The 18,158-nt window shown below is 43.3% G+C and overlaps 1 protein-coding gene across 2 annotated transcripts in view; it reads left to right on the top strand.

The window, feature by feature from the left end:
- The window catches only part of LOC146205916 (eukaryotic translation initiation factor 4E-binding protein Mextli-like), a 131,643-nt gene extending 116,369 nt beyond the window's left edge, over positions 1 to 15,274 (top strand). For both annotated transcript variants that reach the window (XM_084590580.1, XM_084590578.1), the window contains 3 exons: positions 9,271 to 9,340; positions 14,956 to 15,040; positions 15,106 to 15,274. In XM_084590580.1, coding sequence (XP_084446706.1) covers positions 9,271 to 9,340; positions 14,956 to 15,040; positions 15,106 to 15,217 — 267 coding nt within the window. In that variant the 3' untranslated portion in view covers positions 15,218 to 15,274. The remainder of the gene's footprint in view (positions 1 to 9,270; positions 9,341 to 14,955; positions 15,041 to 15,105) is intronic.
- Positions 15,275 to 18,158: the final 2,884 nt, after the last annotated feature.

Below are 18,158 nucleotides of genomic sequence, written 5' to 3'. Positions count from 1 at the left end.
TGTTGAAAGGGTGACCTTGGATCCGAAGTGAAATCATTCGGTCGTTTTTGGGGTTGTACCCTAGCACTGCTTTGCCCATTCTTCTGTTTACTATGAGAGCGACCCCATTCCTTCTCTTGGATTCGTGCCCACAATAAAAGACATAATGGTCGCCGGAGTTAAATTCTCCCATTCCGGTCCACTTGAGCTCGCTGATACTCAAGATATCAATGTTCAATCTGTCCATTTCTCGCTTGACGACATCCAGTTTACCTTGCGTCATAGATCTTACATTCCATGTTGCTGTGTGATATATCTCCTTGCAACATCGGACTTTCCGGTCGCTTCCTGACACATCCACAACTGAGCGTCCTTTTGGCTTTAGCCCAGCCGCTTCATTCGTCCTGTAGCTACTAGGAATCGCCCTTTGTTCATCCCCAGTAACATGTGGGACGCCTTCCAACCTGGGGGGCTCATCTTCTGGCGCCATATCATTAATAGTATTGTGACTGGCCATAGGGTTTTCTTGGCAGGAAATACTGGAGTGTGTTGCCATTACCTTCTCCAGTGAATCACATTTTGTCAGAACTCTGCCGTGACCTGTCTATCTTGGGTGGCCCTACACAGCAGAGCTCACGACTTCATTGAGTTTCGCAAGCCCCTCCGCCACGACAAGGCAGTGATACAGGGCTATGTAAAATGACGAGCCAGCAAGGGGTTCAAAATCACGAGGCCATATACGAACTTTGATGATTGCTTGCTTGGACGCATCGAAGGAAACCTCGCTCAGTGTACTCCATGCCTGAATGTGCCAATGCTCAGCTGAGTGGTACATGCCTTACCTTCTAATAATGCTTCCATAAGGATTCCACAAACATATTGGGCACGTGCAGTGCTGAAAAGGATCTCTGAAAGCAATCACAACCTAGCTGCGGCACAGCAGTGGGCTCTTCTTAATCATTTGCTCGTTCGTAACTGATCATCTTCTTGTGCTGCTGATGACTTCGATGTTTAGCACAGAAGCTGTTGCACTTACCTTTGCGCAAAAAGAAGACTCAAGTACAACTATGCACCAATGCTGTGTGCCCATCCCATCATGAGATTGCCGTCCATGAACAGATTGCAATCGATGCTAAATGCGGCGGTTCACATACAAGAGACCTGAATAGTCATACAGCAATAGAACTACAATCAGAAGTACAAGCCCTTCCTTTGATGTGGTTCTAGGGAATGGTGACTAGCAAGACTTTTGTGCAAGAAAATATAAAAAACCGCGTCATGTTTCAGCCATGCCTTTTTGACAAAGCCCTATAGAAATCAGGAACAAACTGCACATAGTGAAAGTCACCAAAATTCTTCGAGTAGAATGTTTCCTTTGGTCGACTTGAGTTTATCTCTCAGCAGCGTCGCATTGTGCCGTGAGCTTTTGACATTGCGAGAAACGATGGAAGATGGCATCGTTGCACCCACAGCTGTTCGTGCATCCGAACACATGCAGAGCTGTGTTGTATCAGGTGCACAACACTAAGCTGACGTGTTTTGTATACCTGCAGTGCATGCAAGACGAACAGGGCACGCCAAAAGCTGTCTCAGTTGGCTCTGAATGCCTCCGGCTCTTCAATGTGACTATGGATGGAGAAGTGAGGTTTCTCTCTCTGCTTTCCTCCTCTGTAGTAGTCGCGTGGGGCACAGGAGATTTGAATTGTGCATTTTCAGTCGGCGATTGCACAGGTGTTTGGGCATAATTGAAAAAAATAACTTCACAGACATGATCAACTAATCTACTTAAAAAATCTTGAGTATTAGCACATTGGGAAACTGCTGCAGTCTCTTTTTAAAGTAGTAAATAAGAGCAAAAGTTACAAATTGCTTTTGTGTGATGGAGAGCCTTGCTGATCACAATTTCGGTAGATTCTTCAAATTCACTCTGTATTGATCTGAGGTTCCCATTGGCTATTCCGGCCAAAAAAGCTTGAGCCGGTGTCAATGCCTTATGGTGGCTGCTGAGTACTCTTAAAGGGCAACTCTGGAGGTTTTTTGACATTTGAATATTCTAGTAAAAATTTTACCATACATGCTCCTCTCCGTCCTGATGCATTCTAAAAAATTTGGGCACTGTGCAATAATCCGTTCACGCGCAACACGGCTTTAAAATATGCCGTTTTCATGGCTTAAGTTGAGAGTATTTCTGCGGGCAACACTGAGTTTCTGATGTCGCAAACAGTATACCGCCGTTACTGTCCACTTCCCGCGTGATTATGAAATTATGAGGCTTATATTGAACTACCTCACACATTTTATGCAGTACGTCATGATTTCCATACTTTATTTTCACTATCCAGCACACGTACGAGTGTTTTTCTAATACTGAGTGTGACGTCGCCATTTCACCAACTGGGACATCGTTTCTGGCCGGGAAAGCAGTTTCGGTTTCGATTTGCTATTTTTCTTTTTTAAAAATACTTCTAGTTGGAATTTCGAAAAACTTTTTGTGTTGGAGTCAGCACATGTCGAGGAATGTAATTCAACTAAAAGCACAAAATGATGAAAATAAAAACACCGCAGTTGCCCTCTAAGATCCAGAATGCATATATATATATATTATAAGTTGTGCACTGCCACTTTGAAATTAAATAAAATAGCAATGCTATGTGAGACAGCAGCCTTGGGGTGCCATGTGTACTCATGCCTTTTCACTGTACCACACTGAGCCATATGTAATAGGAAATACACCTTGATATAAACAATTGTACACACTGCCTCTGAAGGGGCTACATTACTTTTTTTAGCATTAAAGTGATAAGTGGGACACTTGGGGATGTATAGCATTGGGTGAACTTAATGCTTTTAGATGGAGCTAGTGCACGGCTTTATAGTAAAATATATTGCAAATATGGACGCAACTGTAGAAGGCTGTGGGCAGTCTGCAGGTCAAATACATACAAAGCAGTTGCCAATTGGTTGCAGCAAGATATGGGTATAAAACAGGTTAAAAGCACTGCCTACCATTCTGTCTAGAAATTTAAGCCTTGAAATGACATGCTTCGGACTGGTCAGCAATGCAGTCCATCTGCCACTAATTGTTCTGTCGAGGATGCGCGATTTCCAGTGGCGTAGCTAAATGTTTTAAAGCATTCTGCACATCGATTTGCGTGCAAGATTTGTATGTATGTGTGTGTATATGATATAAAGAAGTACGCATTGCATGCATATTAGGTATGTCAGCTAATTTGAGCTCAGGGTTAAAAAATTTATTGTGTTTGGCCAGGCAGTCCATTTACATACAGACAGCTGCCAGCCATGTTGCACACCATAGGCTTTTTTTGTTTTCAATTTGTTGAATAAGTTGGTTTTTCTAAATCACTAAATGTTGACTTTAGACAATAGATGTGATTTGCAAAGTTGGATGAACACCTTCAGAGACCCACATCCATTATTTGCAATAAAAAAATTCTTGACTACATCTTTTTCTAGTCCAAAGTCAGCGAAATGCAAAGAAAGTTCCAGTCGAAAAAGCAGTTTGATTTTCAAGATTCCGAATGGACTCAAATGGTGTGTAACTGGTTCCATTTGATTCCAGTTGGGATTACCACTCCCATTGCTCAAGCCAGTTGGACTTTATCAAAGAAATGGTTTTCCAACTGGTTTCAAAATGATTCAAATGGAATATGAATCCAACTGGTTCCAGTAGGGTTTTTCAACAGTTCCATTTGGCAATTGTGGCTCATTATAAACACAGGCTAGAACAAGTATTGATTTTGTAATAGAGGTCAGTAATTTTACCTAATGAACTATACTCGCAACTTATGCCATCCACCGCAGTATAAATAAATTCGATATCCATGCTTAGAGGGCAAATGCCTCTGGCTTCACCACTGAGGTCTAATAACTAGAGTATATAATAAATTCTAAAGCATACTACACGTGTACAAAGTATGTTTCAGTATGTGCCTGTCTATGCAATGTGTCTGTGGCTTGTGTGATATATATGTAGCTTGTTTCAGTGATTTATTTCAGAACTTACGTGTGTTGTAAAATATCAACTAGCACCTCCCATGTACATCCCTATTGACATGTCACCTGAACATTGCAAAGATGCAAAGTTTCACGAACATTTTAATTTGCACAGGAGGTATATTTTGTATCAATCCAGGATGCAGTTTTTTTTGCCTGGGGCACATTGATCCCAGTTTGTCCAAATTTTATTTGGTGCCAACTGGTCAAACGGGGCAAAACAACTAGAAAAATCACATGGTGCCCATTGGAAATTTTCCAGTTGGGAACAACTGTTTGACTGGGATGGCATGCAGGCTGACTGAAAAACTTATTGAGATAAGGGAAAGGAATAAAGGTGGGGTACCTAGTCCAGGACTCAGTTGCTGCCGCTGCAATCCATGCATGCCACGAGGGCTCCAAGTTGAGTCTGCAGCTGTATAGGACATGCCTCCCACCCCTCAATAATTGGCTCTGTGTTTGGGTCATCAGGTGTTTCAATAGGTCTATACCATGTAGTGGAAATCTGCCTCCTTCTCACAAGGTTTGCTTTTGGGGTTGCAGGACCCAGGATGTGTTATGTTTAAAGGGCTGGTGAGTTGTACATACCTGTCTGAAGGTGTCGCACTGCTTTGCAGAGCCCCTTTGCTGGGGGTGGATTTCCGTGAGTGCAATGTAGCTTCTCCACCTAGGTTGCAGGGTAAGGTGAGGTGGGGGATAGAGTGCTCGAGTCCCAGGGGGAGGAGATGCGTGCCACAATAGTGCTGCTCTCAATCGTGATTTGAGCAAATGAAATCAGCAGCAGCCGTGACTGGACGGGTCTCAGTCTTTGCACATATTTCCTTCCTGCAAGGCTTTAGAAAAAATCTTGGTTTTAAAAATTTGGTGCATCATTTTGCTCACAGCATCAAACTCCTCTTTGGGACTTCCCACAAAACATAATTAAAAGGGTAATGAAATTTAATTTATAATTCCAAGAGTTTTGCAGTAATTGTCTGCTGTTCCTGAGGTTCCTTCAAATATGTTTCTATTTAAAGCTAGCTATCATTCTTTGCAACATACTGTGCTCAGCCAACTCTCAGGGACCTCCTGTTTAAACCTCCACATTCGAACAAGTAATCCACGAGATGCCTCGCGAGCTCCCTTCTGGGATATGTTCTAACCTCCAAAGGAGGATCTTCATGGGATGTATTATTTACTTCCCCCCTTTAGTACCACACTAAATACATTCCAGTATAGTGGCCTGGGAATGTCCCACCAGGGTGGTGCAGTGGTTAGGGCACTCTATATTGTCCCGGAGGTTGTGGGATTGAATCCCGGCCTCACAGCCGCTTTTTGCTTCAGGAAAAAAGCTAGGCATACGTGTGCTGTGCAATGTTCGTTCACGTTAAAGATCCCATGGGGGTCAAATTTTTCGGAGCTCACTACGATGTTCCTCATAGCAGCCTGAGTTGCTTTGGGACATTAAACCCTATAAAGCCCACTACGATGTTCCTCACAGCAGCCTGAGTTGCTTTGGGACATTAAACCCTATAAATAAACTAGCTAGTTATCTGGGATCATGTCGCATGAAAGCAAGTGAACGAGTCGCACAGTTTTGCTAATATTGACAAAGGGCATTCTGTTCATCACTGTCGCTAAATTAGGTGCTGTCCCTACTAAGAGACTGGATAATTGCTAGCTAAAATTTCGGTTGCGCTTCCCCAGGACTGCAACTTATTTTCCGGTGTGGTTTTGCAAAATGCCGTTTGTGCTCATATGCCAACTCCCTTTGACATCCCGTTTAAATCCCCACATCCTAACAGTAATCTATAAGATGTCCCTGTGAGCTCCCTTCAGGGATATGTTCTAACCTCCAAAGGAGGATCTGTGGGATGTTCAATTTACTTCTCCCTTTAGTACCACACAATACATTCCAGGACAGGGACCTGGGAATGAATGACCTGCCGGGGTGGCGCAGTGGTTAGGGCACTACTACTGTCCCCAAAGATGCGGGAGTGAATCCCAGCTTCAGTGGTCACTTTTTGCTGCAGGCAAAAAGTTCAGTGCTTGTGTACTCGTTGAAGATCCCATGGTGGTCAAATTTTCCTAAGCCCTCCACTACGATGTTCATCATAGCCTGAGTCGCTTTTGGACGTTAAACCCTATTAATAAACCAACCAGTTTCTGGGATCATGCACCATCTTGCTTGAAAGCGAGTGAACGAGAGTTGCACAATTTTGCTATTAATGACAAAAGCAAAAGGCATTCTGTTGTCACTAAAAAAAGTTCTGTCCCCACTACGAGACTTAATTGCGAGCTAAAATTTCAATTTTGCTTCCCCGGGATTGCTTTTTCGTTGTGCTTTTTAGAACATACAATAGCAAATGTAAGCTCATAACTTCATTAGCGCTGTTAATTAATGGAAAATACAAGCAGCATACCGTGATATCAGGGGTGAAGTCCGATCTGAATCAGGTTTGCAAAGAAAAGCATATGTTGCGATAGTTCAGCATTGTGCCCAACTCCTGTGAAGAACACAGAACAGCTCTAGTTTAATGCTTTATTGTTGACAAAGAAATGAAGGTCTCAAGTAACAATGCATGTGACCCTGATTAATTGTACTGCAAATAAGATAACTTCACGAAAATAATTTACCTATAGGACTTTGCTGGTCTGCAGGCCAGTTTTTGCACTTACCGGGATGCCCTTGTGGAGGAGTATATATAGAAGTACTTGAGAAATGCACATGCTCCTTCAGCTTTGTAACTGGTGGACGTGTGTGTGTAAGATATAGGAGTGTATGCTTTTAATACAGCTGTCACACGGGCGCTTCGGATCGTGATTAACGTTTCAAGCGCAGTCGAGATAGACCATGCTACACGCACCCACTCGATTTCGATCAAGCTAGCTCGCTACACAAGAGGTGGCACTGTGTGGATGCTGAACATCGTGATTTGTTACTTTGTTCTTTTTCTGGCCACAGCTGTGAATGAGCAGCAGTTATGTCGTTGCGCACGCCGACGGCACCAGATGACTAGCACACGTGGAAAGTGGCGAACGTGGTCAGGCGTGTATTTGATTAATGTCTGCGAAAGAAAGGGGCAATGACAGCTCGAGCATGGTTAAGGCGATGGAGCCGGATCATGAGCGATCGTAGTTGAATTCGACGTGTAGCAGTGCCGAATCTACATTGCGTTCCATTTCAATCGACATGACACCAGAAGTGACCATGTGACTAAGGTATAATATATATATTTATGCATAGTAACATTTCTTGTGTGGCTAAAACACCCCAGGACTAAGCATGCGTATAAAACTGAATTACAGGTTGCAACAGTGTTGAATGGCCATAATTTAAATGCATTCCACACGAAAAATAACAATGTTGAGAATAGTGACTCCAGCATGGTTGCCACTTTTTCGTTGAAATTCAACTCTACCTCAATATTCTGCTCACACCAACCCTGCCCATTCCCAACACAGAGATGGCATGTTAAGTCTGCTCAGAACACGAGTTCAGGGAGAACTGGAAGCAGCATTTTTGAAGGACATAATTGTATGCTTCTTATAAAGCCCCTGTAAAAGGCAGTGCCTCAAATAACAATTTACCAATTAAAGCATAAATGTCCCAATAAGCTCCCAAAACACTCCAAACGTCCCACAGTGGTATTGTTCGGGACGTCCTAGAGAAGTTGCTTCACTTCGTTTTTAGGATCTCTTTGGGACTTCCCTAGGCCATTCCAGTCTCCCGTAATCGGAGTTCCAGGACACCTGTGTGAGTGTGTGCAGACACAGGTGTTTCAATTCAATTGAACTAATGATTTAAAAGTGGAGTACCACAGCTGGCTGAAACCAGTGACATATTAGCCATCATACAGTGCCCCTCAGTTTTTATATTTTTTGTAACCATGTGCCTTTCATTAAGTTGTAGAGAGGTTTAAAAGAGACTATTTTTCGACTTAAGTATCTCTTCAGTGATCATTTTTTCCTGAATTTATTTAAAGCCCACTAAATAAGAAATGCATGACTGCAGTCTTGCGCTACCATATTGTAGCGCTGGTAAATGCGTTCAGATGCTCACCGCCTCGAAATGAGCGTCCGAAGCCGTTGTTAGCAGTCTCGAAGGTGCGTTGGTATATTTTTGAGGTGTGTAGACAGTGCGAGCCACGATTCACTGACAGTCAACTTGAATGAAGCTCTTGTCGAGCTACAGTCGATCCTCAATATATCGAACTCAAAAGGTATCACGAAATAGTTTTATATATCAGTAATCTGATATATAAAACACGATACGATGCACCTATGCTAGCGGCACGCTCCGTGCAGCGAACTGATGCCTGCCGGCTACCGCTTGCAGCACACCATTAGCTGCGGCCTGCAGGTGCAGGTGACAGTGCGCACGCCCATTGGCGTCGAGCTTCACCTCCTACCAGACATGGAAAAGGAAAGTACACTGGATGCACCTTCACATATGCCATATCAGTTTTGAAATGAAGAAAAATTTAGTTTCTAATGCACTGTAGCGCAAGGAAATCAGATGTCTTTTTTCCGTACGAAACCGAAACTGAATGCTAGAGATGTGCAAGAAGCTCGTTACTGTCGTCTGGTGGTGATGTGTGCAGTGGTTATAGAGTTCAATTCGAACTGCAGCCGGCATTACGCTACGTCGTGTACATTCACATCACAACACAAGGTAAAGAAAACACCAGAACTTCATGATCGGCATTTTTGATCGCGATGGAACGAAGAAAAGGGCATGACATGTAACAGAACGGGCAGTTTAAATTTGGCACCGTAGCCACTGCACACACCATGACCGAACTATAACAGAACATCGTGAAGAGCTTCTTGCGCTCGATTTCAGTTTTGTTTGGAAAAAGCATATATCATTTTGGTATCAGTCTTAGAAAAGCATCACTTTTAAAAGCAAACTCAATTTAGTTGCAAAACTAAATAACAGCAGTTAAGATGTACAATAAGTCCAGTGAAATTATACTCGGCATAAGCTATCCAATTATTTATGGCGTGATGTTGTAGCTTATAGTGTAATTTTTTGTTGCAGTTCAGTAAATAACAGTATTTAATTAGGACAATGTTTTTTTGTACCCAGCTATATATAGTGCTCTTACTTGTGGAGTATTCTTTACATGTCTGTTGCTTCTGAATAAGTAACTGTGCAACTGTATACAACTTTAGTATTGTGTGCATGATTTCTTAAATTTAGTTTTGGTTATATTTCCCAAGTGTTGTGTGACTAATAAAATGACTGCTAGTATTTGTACTGATAGATTTTTCAATGTTTTTTTTTATGAAAAGGCACCAACCCAGTCACCAAACCATGTTTCTCGGTCTGGCAGCAGAGTGAAAAACTGGACCCCACTGCTTGGTACGTATACTTGACTGCAGTAAGGTGTTAAGAATGAAAAATACTTAAAATTATAAATGCTGTAAAGTGTTAAGCTCTCCTCATGTAAACAAAAAACATACCAGCTTCAGCACCATCAACAGCATGCACCTCTTCATCAGCTTTAGAGTAATTATAGAAAATTTCTTGTCATCCACATCTCTAACATCGGCTTTCCAAAATCACTATCAAACCCAGCACAGCAGAATGGGAACTTTTTTTTGTCAGATGTCACATTTTTTGGAGAGTGTTTGCAATGTGCACCTTCCAGTTTTCTAAATTTGGCTTCATCTCACCTTAGACATCTTTGTATGGCTCTTATGCTGCACTTTTTAGGCAATCAAAGGCTCTTCAAGTGTACTTGGTCTTTGCATACCAGTTACCTATTGTCTCACCTTGAATTGCAGCAGTTTATATATTCATGATTTCAAGTGGGTGTTTAGTGGAGCTATGCTAGGTAATGAAAAACCTGTTGGTTTGATCTCTGTTTGAGCTTACTCAAATGCTACCCATGCCCTGCACTTTACACTAACATGCATTCTGGCTAGGTTTCTTTTTCATCTGTTGCACACATGTATGATAAATGTCTCTTCACATGTATCACTGCTCTGGGCTTTTGTAGGCTGGAGTCTGTCAACAAAGGTGATAGTATAAAATTGAAATCTACACTTCTTAAGCACTGTTGCAGCAATAAATATAGTCTGGTTTGGTCCATTAACTAATGATGAGTTAGTTCATTGTTACACATGTAGCTCGTGCAAATAGGCACGCTATAGTTTCGTATGAAACTTCTCATTCCTTCTTTGAGGCTGTGCTGTTACTATTCTGGTAATTTGAGCATGTTGGATCTACTTCATACTTGTTTTGTGAAAAATAAAAACGTTTGTTGAAGGGTAATTTGCTCTAGGAGCAAAGTATGAATGAGCACTGAACAAGGGTAGAGGGGGAGTCTCAGTTCACAAGTCGAGCCAACGTTTTGATAAATTGACTTCTCTATCTAGGTAGTTTATTCATCACTGGTAGGGGTTTAAATACACTTTTGCTTCCAAAGAAGAAAAGCTAGGGAGAAAGGGAGGGTGGGGGAGAAGGTCATGAAGTGAAAACAGTTTGCTTCCGAAGAAGAAAAACTAGGGGAAAGGGAGGGTGGGGGAGAAGGTCAAGGAGTGAAAAAAATTACAGGGTCTCTTAGATGTCTCTTAAGAAAATGGCAGAAGCCTAACCTTCTATATTTGCCTCTCATTGGCATTCGTTGCAGTGCTACATATTTACAATTGGTTTAGAGGAAAAGAAAGGTGCAGTATCTGTTACACTTTCTGGCAAGTGTTAGTTTGGATGGTACATATCATCCCATCTGTCACGCGGCGTTCCTTGGCGCATGTTCAAGTGTGGGATTGCAGATGGCAGGAACACTGGACAAGAACGCATCTCACGGAATCTTTCTTAATATGACAGATCTCGCGCACTATTCACGCACACGGAATTTCGTTCCATGAGCTATAGAAAGGCTTTCACCTTAAAACTGTTCCTTCTGTGTGTAATATCTGGAACAGGCGATCCTGTGGCCTGAAAAATAAAAAGCGGCTGCAGCAGAAAAACTACAATGCGGAGTGGATAATGAGTCAGCACCTAAAGCAGATTCGATGCTGACACATTTTTCTTGAAAAGGGATAGGCATTCCAAAGGGTCCTGATAAAGAATACATCTGCATGGGAACAATGTTCAAAAGCATTCCACAAGGAATGGAGGACAAAGAAACGGAATAATAGCAGGTCAAGTGGCCCACACCTGCCAGGTCCTGAAGAAAAGGGTTCAATTAAGACCATCCAAAGTAGGAGACCGAAACATGCTTGGAAAAAACACGTGCAGCTTATTCTATTGCGGAAGGGGGATAAGAGTGTATACAACAGGAATAAATATCGAAAGGAACATTAAAATCCCTTAAATATATTCTCTCTGCACCATAACTACAATAGTTGGGAAAACAATCACACACAGTGTTAATTTTACAGTTTAGAATGCAGCTCAGTTTGTTCATAGCATGTTTACACTCTATCCCCCACCCCCCTGCAATATCATAAGCTGCACATGTTTTTCCAAGCATGTTTCCATCTTATCACTTCCTACTTTGGTTGGCCCATTGAACCCTTTTCTTCAAGAACTGGCAGGTGTGGTTCACTTGACCTGTTATTATTCTGTTTCTTTGTCCTCCCCTCCTTGTGGAAAGGTCTTGAGAATTGAATTCCCCTGCAGATATATTCCTTATCGGGACCGGCCCTTGGAATGCCTGTCCCTTTTCAAGAAAGGCGTGTTAGCATCGTACCTGCTTTAAGTGATCATCCCCTCGGCATAGTAGTTTTTCCTGTTGCAGCTACTTTTTATTTTCTTTTTCAGGTCATGAGATTACCCTTTCCAGCCAGAGAAATACACACTAAAGGAACATTTTTTCACTCCTTGACCTACTTCTTTCTCTCCCACCCTCCTCCCTGCCTAGCTTTTCTTCAGAAGCAAAAGGGTATTTAAACCCCACCAGTGATGATTGTGTAGCCCAGATGGAAACAAGTCAACTTGTCAAAATGTTGGCTCAACTTGCGAACTGAGGCTCCCCCTCTACCCCTGTTCAGTGCTCTTTCATACTGTGTAGCCATCTTCTTTCTCTCGTTCTACCCTTTAGAAGCAGAGGACTGATAGTGATTTCAGCCATTCTGTTATTGGCCGATGACCATATGCTAGTGTTCACACTTCATCTTGGGGTTGCCATGCTATCACCGAACAAAGCTGGGTGATCAAAACTGCACAGAACTTTTGCTACTTATGCTCGATTTCAGAAATGATCCACTGCTTTTAAACATAAATAAATCATAGCAGTAGGTGACTATGGCATTGGTTCTAGGAATAGCAGGGGGGAGTTACTAGTTGAGTTTGCAGAGTGCAATAACTTACGAATCATGAATACCTTCTTCAGCAAACGGAAGAACCGGAAATGGACATGGAAAAGTCCTAACGGAGAGACTAAAAATGAAATCGACTTCATAATGTGTTCAACCCCCACCATTGTGCAGGATGTAGAGGTAATCGGGAAAGTTCGGTGTAGTGACCATAGGATGGTGAGGTCCCGAATTAGCCTAAATCTGAAGAAGGAACGCAATAGATTAGTAAGAAAGAAACCCATCAACGAATTAGCGGTGAGGGGGAGGGCAGAAGAGTTCAGGATCTCGCTACAGAATAGGTATTCAGCTCTAACTGAGGATGGCGACATTACCCTAGAGGCAAGGAACAATAATTTCAGAGATATCATTACTGAGTGCGCGGTAGAAGTAGGTGGTAGGATAGTTAGAGAGGATACCGGTAAGCTGTCTAAGGAGACGAAAGATTTGATTAAGAAACGGCAGAGTATGAAAGCTTCCAATCGAACAGACCAGATCGAACTGGCCGAGATATCAAAGCTAATCAATAAGCGCAAGGTGGCCGATATAAGGAAGTATAACATGGAGAAAATTGAGCATGCTGTAAAGAACGGGGGAAGCCTTAAAGCGGTAAAGAAAAAGTTGGGCATAGGCAAAAACCAGATGTATGCGATAAGGGACAAGGCGGGCAACGTCATCACTAATATGGACAAGATAGTCAAAGTAGCCGAGGAGTTCTATACAGATATCTACAGTAGCCAAAGTAGTCAGGACCGTAATGAGATTGGCGGCAGGGAAAAACAGTCAGACGTTCCACCAGTGACGAAGGACGAGGTCAAGAAAGCACTAGAAACTATGAAAAGGGGGAAATCAGCTGGAGAGGATCAGATAACTACAGATTTGCTGAAGGACGGGGGGGATATCGTGCTAGAAAAACTGGCCACCCTGTATACGCAGTGCCTGGTGTCATCGACGGTACCGGAAGCATGGAAGAATGCAAACATTATCCTCATTCACAAGAAAGGGGACTCTAAGGACCTTAAAAATTACAGACCAATCAGCTTACTGTCTGTTACGTATAAGGTATTTACTAAGGTAATCGCTAATAGAATCAGGACAACCTTAGACTGCAATCAAGCAAAGGATCAAGCAGGGTTTCGGAAACGGTACTCTACTATCGATCATATCCATACCATCAATCAGGTGATAGAAAAATGCTCGGAATATAACCAGCCCTTATACATAGCATTCATTGATTACGAAAAAGCATTTGACTCAGTTGAAACCTCGGCGGTGATGCAGGCATTGCGAAATCAGGGGGTAGACGAGCCGTACGTGAAAGTTCTGGAAGTTATATATAGTGGCTGCACAGCAACCATAGTTCTACATAAAGAAAGCAACAAAATTCCCATAAAGAAAGGTGTTAGGCAAGGAGACACAATCTTCCCAGTACTATTCACAGCTTGTTTAGAGGAAGTATTCAGAGACTTGGAATGGGAGCAGTTAGGGATAAGGGTAGATGGAGAATACCTCAGTAATCTGCGATTTGCTGATGACATTGCCTTGCTAAGCAACTCGGGGGATGAACTGCAAATAATGATTGATGACCTAGACAGAAAAAGTAGAAAGGTAGGCTTGAAAATCAATATGCAGAAGACTAAGGTAATGTTCAACAGCCTCGGGAAGGAACAGCAGTTTACATTAGGTAGCGAAATACTGGAAGTAGTAGGCGAATATGTCTACTTAGGACAGGTAGTAACCGCAGATCCGGACCATGAAAAGGAAATAACAAGAAGAATAAGATTGGGATGGAGCGCATTTGGCAAGTACTCGCAGATTATGACTAGCAGCTTACCGGTATCACTCAAGAGGAAAGTATACAACAGTTGCATCTTGCCTGTACTCACCTATGGGGCTGAAACGTGGAGGCTAACCAAGAGAGTTCTACTTAAGTTGAGGACAACCCAGAGGGCTATGGAACGAAAAATGGTAGGGGTAACATTAAGAGATAGAAAGCGTGCAGAGTGGGTCAGAGAAATAACTCAAGTTAACGACATTCTAGTGGAAATTAAGAAGAAGAAATGGACATGGGCAGGACATGTAGTGCGAAGAGAGGATAACCGATGGTCGCTTAGGGTAACAAACTGGATTCCAAGGGAAGGAAAGCGTAGCAGAGGGTGGCAGAATGCTAGGTGGGCGGATGAGGTTAAGAAGTTCGCAGGGGTCAAGTGGATGCAGCTAGCACAGAACCGGGTTAAGTGGAGAAATATGGGAGAGGCCTTTGCCCTGCAGTGGGTATAATCAGGCTGATGATGATGATGATGAAATCATAGCATCCATTGTGCTTATAAAATTTTAGCAATCCATATATAGCTTTAATCTATAATCATCTGTGTTGTATATATACTAGTTATCAATTTTAGAGCTGAGTGAAATTTTATTCCTAGAAATTTGCATTCGACATGTATTATTTCATTTCGAGATGCAGTTATTTTATTGTATTCTAAGATACTGCAATGTTATCTGTTATCATCAGGACAAAATGAATTTAGTGGCACCAAGTGAAAATTTTCTTCTTGATGTGTTCAGAGTATATAGTAATTGTCAGCTCTATGCTATGGCTGCATGCACTTTAGCAATGCAACTCAAGTGTTTTCAGAGGGACATTGTATGATATACCTACATGCCTTGCAGCCAGTCAAGCATCGCCTGTTGTGGGGCATGTGTGCAGACCCAGACATTCAAGAGAACTGGAAGCTCGCCATATTTTTCAGTCGAGGTACGCTTTGTGCACGCATTATGCATTCACAGTTTCATTTTTACATTTTATTGCTTTCTTTTCAGGCCAATCATCCTCTGGAGTGTTTTCTGCTGTCTTATTTTGCTGAGCTCGATGATGCACCATCTAACTGCTGAGCCCCAGAAGTGCTCACAGTGCTTTAGGCTGCGGCACTAGTAACTTGCGGTGCTGACGACACTGCAGGGCTTGAAGAATAAAGACCTTTTGATGACACTGAACGTATCGGTCGTTCTCTCTGTGCACTGCATGCGTGCTAACACTACATTCACAGTGATCATTTGCCTTACAGCCGCCACAGGATTTTCCTGTACTGGACCTTGGAGTTCCTAATTTAATGGTGGAGCAGGTGTGTATGATGCTCAGAGTATGATAAACAACATCCCTATTAAAAGGAGAGCAGAAAATTGACAAGGAAGTGACTACAGGGCCCCTGCAAGGATGGTGGCACACTTGTGCTCAAAAAGATCAGCCTTGTAATTTGCAGCTCATGACTCGGAGTATAGCAGTGGCCAAGGCGTGTCAGCATACTGACCCACAAGTATGGCGCCTCAGGCCTAAAGATGTACACAATGGAAAGGAAGCTAACCAATCAGTGTAAAAGGTCTAGGTGCGGTAAAGAAATAATTGAAGATATTGTTACGGACGACAAGGAAGAAGCGGGCAGTAGCGCGGGCAGGAGCGCTCGCGCTAGGCCCACGAACATTCATTTAACGTCATCTACCATCGTCATCGGTCATGTTCTGTCTCCTGTCTTCATCGGCTTGCTGCTTCGTAACATTTAGTTGGAGGTGCGGCGTACAGCATCCCCATCCTCGCCTTGGAGCATCGACGCCATCTTCAAGCCGGGAACATCACCGAGGGCCCAGGGACATCACCGAGCAGCTTCGCCCCAGCCCTTCAAGCCCAGACCTGAACAACTACCACCGCCCAGCCCCCAGCCCGGACCTGAAGACAAGAACAGACATACCAATCAGAACCAATATGAAGGACCCGAAGGAACCGATGGACACGAACACGCAACCCCCGCCCAAGCTGCCCGACGTGACCTCGAGCCATTGGCCCCATGGACTCTGGTGACAGATGGTTGACAGCTCCAAGGGAGGCGGATCACCCACGCATCATACATCGTACCGGCAAGCCGTTCTATTCTTCCTTCTTCCTCTTCTTCTTCAAGCATCCAGACACGCCCATCATCATGCCATAAAATCATTAACATCGCTAAACTTCCTCGTCCACGATCGGGACGATCGCTTGGTGACCCCGGGTCATGTTACGGACGACAAGGAAGAAGAAGCGGGCAGTGGCGCGGGCAGGAGCGCTCGCGCTAGGCCTACGAACATTCATTAAACGTCATCTACCATAGTCATCGGTCATGTTCTGTCTCCTGTCTTCATCGGCTTGCTGCTTCGTAACAATATGATTTGTATCTGTTGTCAGTGCACATTAAAGATCCCCAGGTGGTCGAAATACTCCAGAGATCTCCATTACAGCACCCCTTTCTCTCTTTTTGCTTTCACTCCTACCTTCCTTCCCCTTATGGCGCGGGTCAGGTGTCCAGAGAACATGTGACAGATACTGTGCCTTTTCTTTCCTGTGGAGCAAAATGATCTTTGTTCTCTTTAGTATGCCCCATAATTAAAAGCAACTTTGATATATTCTAGCTTTAAATGCATGCCTCTTAGTGACAATTGGCATGTTGATCACAATGCATGGTCTGCTTTCATTGCTTTTAGTAGAGGTTCAAATAGGCTGTTATGTTGAAATGTTCTGAATGGCATGAAAACTTAGCTGGATTCATTGTGAACTCAAATACTACGTAGGAGATGTTTTACAAGGCTACAACTTATGGAAGTTGGATCTCTCGTGTCTGGTTCATTTACTGCAATCATTGAGAGAATTACGAATGGTGCATGACTTTTTTTTGCTATAAGCAAGGTTGTATAGTATATCAATTGTTATTTTCTGCATGCTGGCAAGAACTGTACAGACAGTTCAATTGAGAACTGCAGGATGTTAATGAGGAACTTAATAACCTTAACAACATTTAAATTGGTGAATTTCTAGTTCATCATAGATGCTTGCAGGCATTTTTTTTTTAGTTTCTCCTTGTGGGTTTGAACTACTATTTCTGCTGTGCCATTATACACTGGGTGATCAGACCGCAGATCAGCAACACCAGTTCTTGTGCACTACGAAACAAGGAGGCTACACACGCTGTCAGTAGATGCATTGTCCTACAGCGTAGGTGCAGTTTTGTTGCAGCAGTCACAAAAAAGGCTGCTGACAGTCGCATATGCACACATTCGATGTCGGAAACGGAACAGAGGTATGCATAAATTGAGAAGCAAGCATTAGCTATCACCTGGGCATGTGAACTTTTCCGCAAGTACCAATTCTTGGGTCATCATTTCACATCAAAACAGCTAACAAGCCTCTGGTTCCTCTGCTGACAACCAAGCGCTTGGACGAACTGAGTCCGAGACTCCAGCGCTTCCGCATGCGCTTTCTTAAATATGATTATTCGCCGCGAGATCGACCTAGAGGTGGCGCCACCATCACTCCGGCAGTGTGGATCGGCAGCCGGCGGCGCTCGCAGAAACCCACGCTGCGTAGGTCTGCTTCCGAGTTTACGGCGGGTTTGTTGGCGATGTAAACGTGTCTTCTGCAGTATTTCTGCAATATTGCAGAAACAAATCCAAGGATTTCGCCAATGCAGCAGAAGAAGAGCGGATTTTAGGAAAACAAAGCACGCAACCGCCACTCTTCTAGATTTACTTTGTACGTTTCTTGCGCTGTACCGCGCTCACGCGCCTAATGCTTGGGCCTGCCTTATGACTGCTTTGTTTTTCTTATCGACTTTTAAACAGTTTGCACGTGTCTCATGCGAGTGAGACCGGCGAATTTAGCGTCAAGCCCACGCAGATACAAGGTTCGTGCTCTGATCTGCAGTAATTTAGATTGAATCGAGGCAGCCTGGTTCACTATACCGTACTTGACTCGAGGATTAAGCAGGTTAAATGTAGCATTAGCAGCGCTCTGCATGGCGAGTTGCTTTAGACTGAGTGCACATCAGCTCTGGCCCAGACAACCACGCACA

The sequence above is a fragment of the Amblyomma maculatum genome, chromosome 1, assembly GCF_055883805.1.
Source record: "Amblyomma maculatum isolate TAMU_Amacu chromosome 1, ASM5588380v1, whole genome shotgun sequence".
Classification (NCBI taxonomy): domain Eukaryota; kingdom Metazoa; phylum Arthropoda; class Arachnida; order Ixodida; family Ixodidae; genus Amblyomma; species Amblyomma maculatum.
The sequence above is the reverse complement of the archived record's forward strand: the minus strand, read 5'-3'. Positions and strand labels throughout refer to the sequence as shown.